This window comes from Rhinopithecus bieti, unplaced genomic scaffold (assembly GCF_001698545.2).
Source record: "Rhinopithecus bieti isolate Rb0 unplaced genomic scaffold, ASM169854v2 repeat_26893, whole genome shotgun sequence".
NCBI classification, from domain to species: Eukaryota; Metazoa; Chordata; class Mammalia; order Primates; family Cercopithecidae; genus Rhinopithecus; species Rhinopithecus bieti.
In genome coordinates, this window is record NW_016838506.1 from 1 (window position 1) to 1,826 (window position 1,826).

The 1,826-nt window shown below is 57.3% G+C and overlaps 1 protein-coding gene across 1 annotated transcript; it reads left to right on the forward strand.

Moving 5' to 3' along the window:
* Positions 1 to 678: 678 nt before the first annotated feature.
* On the forward strand, positions 679 to 1,777 carry PRODH2 (proline dehydrogenase 2; the record flags this gene model as incomplete). The annotated part of the gene is made up of 4 exons (XM_017865985.1): positions 679 to 945; positions 1,021 to 1,220; positions 1,308 to 1,446; positions 1,529 to 1,777. Coding segments are annotated over 4 exons (840 nt in total), but the record flags the coding sequence as incomplete, so codon positions are not given.
* Between the last annotated feature and the right edge of the window lie 49 nt (positions 1,778 to 1,826).

The following is a 1,826-nucleotide window of genomic DNA, read 5'->3' on the forward strand; positions in this document are numbered from 1 at the left end:
TGATTAATGGTACATGCTTCATCATGAAGACAAGCATCAATGAGATTGTATACACACAGCACTTAATGACCACAGCCAGTGCTTACTGAACACAGATTGCGTACCAGGTTGTATGTGTCCATTAATTGGATCTGCACAACAGCTCTGGGAAGCTGATATTATGATTAATGTTTTTAACTTTTTTGGTGAAATGTACGTTCAGGAATGTATGAACATAGGTTATAGCTTTAAAAAAAGACTTACAATGTGAGAGCCGGGTGCCGTGGCTCATGCCTGAAATCCCAGCACTTTGGGAGGCCGAGGTGGGAGGACTGCTTGAGTCCAGGGGTTCAAGACCAGCCTGGGTAACACAGTGAGACTTTGTCTCTACCAAAAAAACAATTAAAAATCACCCTCCCAGCTACTTGGGAGGTGGAGGAAGCAATTGCTACAAAAGCCGTTAAGTAGCTCATCCTGGATCACAAAGCCCAATGTCCTGAACCCAGGGATCTTTGCTCTAGAGCCCCTGTTTTCCCCAGCAGGTGGTGATTACCTAGTAAGTGCAGGCTGTTGTGCTGAGGATTGTTGGGGCTGTTATTGGGGTTCGCCTCCCGTTACCATTACTCTGAACTCTGTCCCCATTTGTTAATAATTAATTGCCCTCAAGGAGCCTGTGATCCTGAGGCTTTGCCCAGTTAATCAGTCACTGCCCCCAGTCTGAGCAAGGGGCAGTTGGTGAACCTGCTGCCTCCAGGGCACCTTCCCTGGTGTGGAGGCAGCCAGGGACCCAGGATGCTCCGGACCTGTTACCTGCTCTGTTCCCAAGCTGGTCCCCTGGCGAGGGGCTGGCAGCCCCTGAGCTTTGATGGTGGTGCCTTCCAACTCAAGGGCACAGGAGAGCTGACACGGGCCTTGCTGGTTCTCCGGCTGTGTGCCTGGCCCCCACTGGTCACTCACGGGCTGATGGTGAGCAGTGATCCCGAGGACCAGCCTGGAGGCTCCCCATAGCCTGGCGCTGAGCCCTCGCTCTCTGTCACCCAGCTCCAGGCCTGGTCTCAGGGACTCCTCCTGGGCTCCCGGCTCTCAGGCGCCTTTCTCCGAGCATCCGTTTATGGGCAGTTTGTGGCTGGTGAGACGGCAGAGGAGGTGAGGGGCTGCGTGCAGCAGCTGCGGACCCTCAGCCTCCGACCACTGCTGGCAGTGCCCACTGAGGAGGAGCCGGACTCTGCTGCCAAGAGCAGGTGAGTAGGGAGCCAGGGCCCAGGGAGGCTGGGAGGACGCAGGAAGGGGCTTCGCAGGTCGGGACCTGACGCCTGCTGGCTGGGCAGTGAGGTCTGGTATGAGGGGAACCTCGGCGCTATGCTGCGGTGTGTGGACCTGTCGCGGGACCTCCTGGAGCCCCCCAGCCTGGCTGAGGCCAGCCTCATGCAGCTGAAGGTGACGGCGCTGACCAGCGCTCGGCTCTGTGTAAGGAGTGCAAAGATGGTGCCAGGAGGGCACGGCTGCCCACCGGGCTCCGCAAACCACCCCACCTACCACCCCATTTCAGAAGGAGCTAGCCTCATGGGTCAGAAGGCCAGGAGCCTCCTTGGAGCTGAGCCCCGAGAGGCTGGCTGAAGCCATGGACTCTGGGCAGGTAAGGATCTCAAGCGGGACTGTCGGGGACAGAGTGCCTTGGACTCAGATGCGGCCACACGGCACGCCAGATGTTCAAAATGCTCACGGCCACCTCCAGCCTTGCAGCAGCCAGCAGAAATGCAGCTGTAGCTCCCAGGCATGGTAGAAATGGATGGAATCAGGGTCATCTGGGTTCTCAGGGAGGAGCCTGGAGGCTGGAGGCTCTCAGA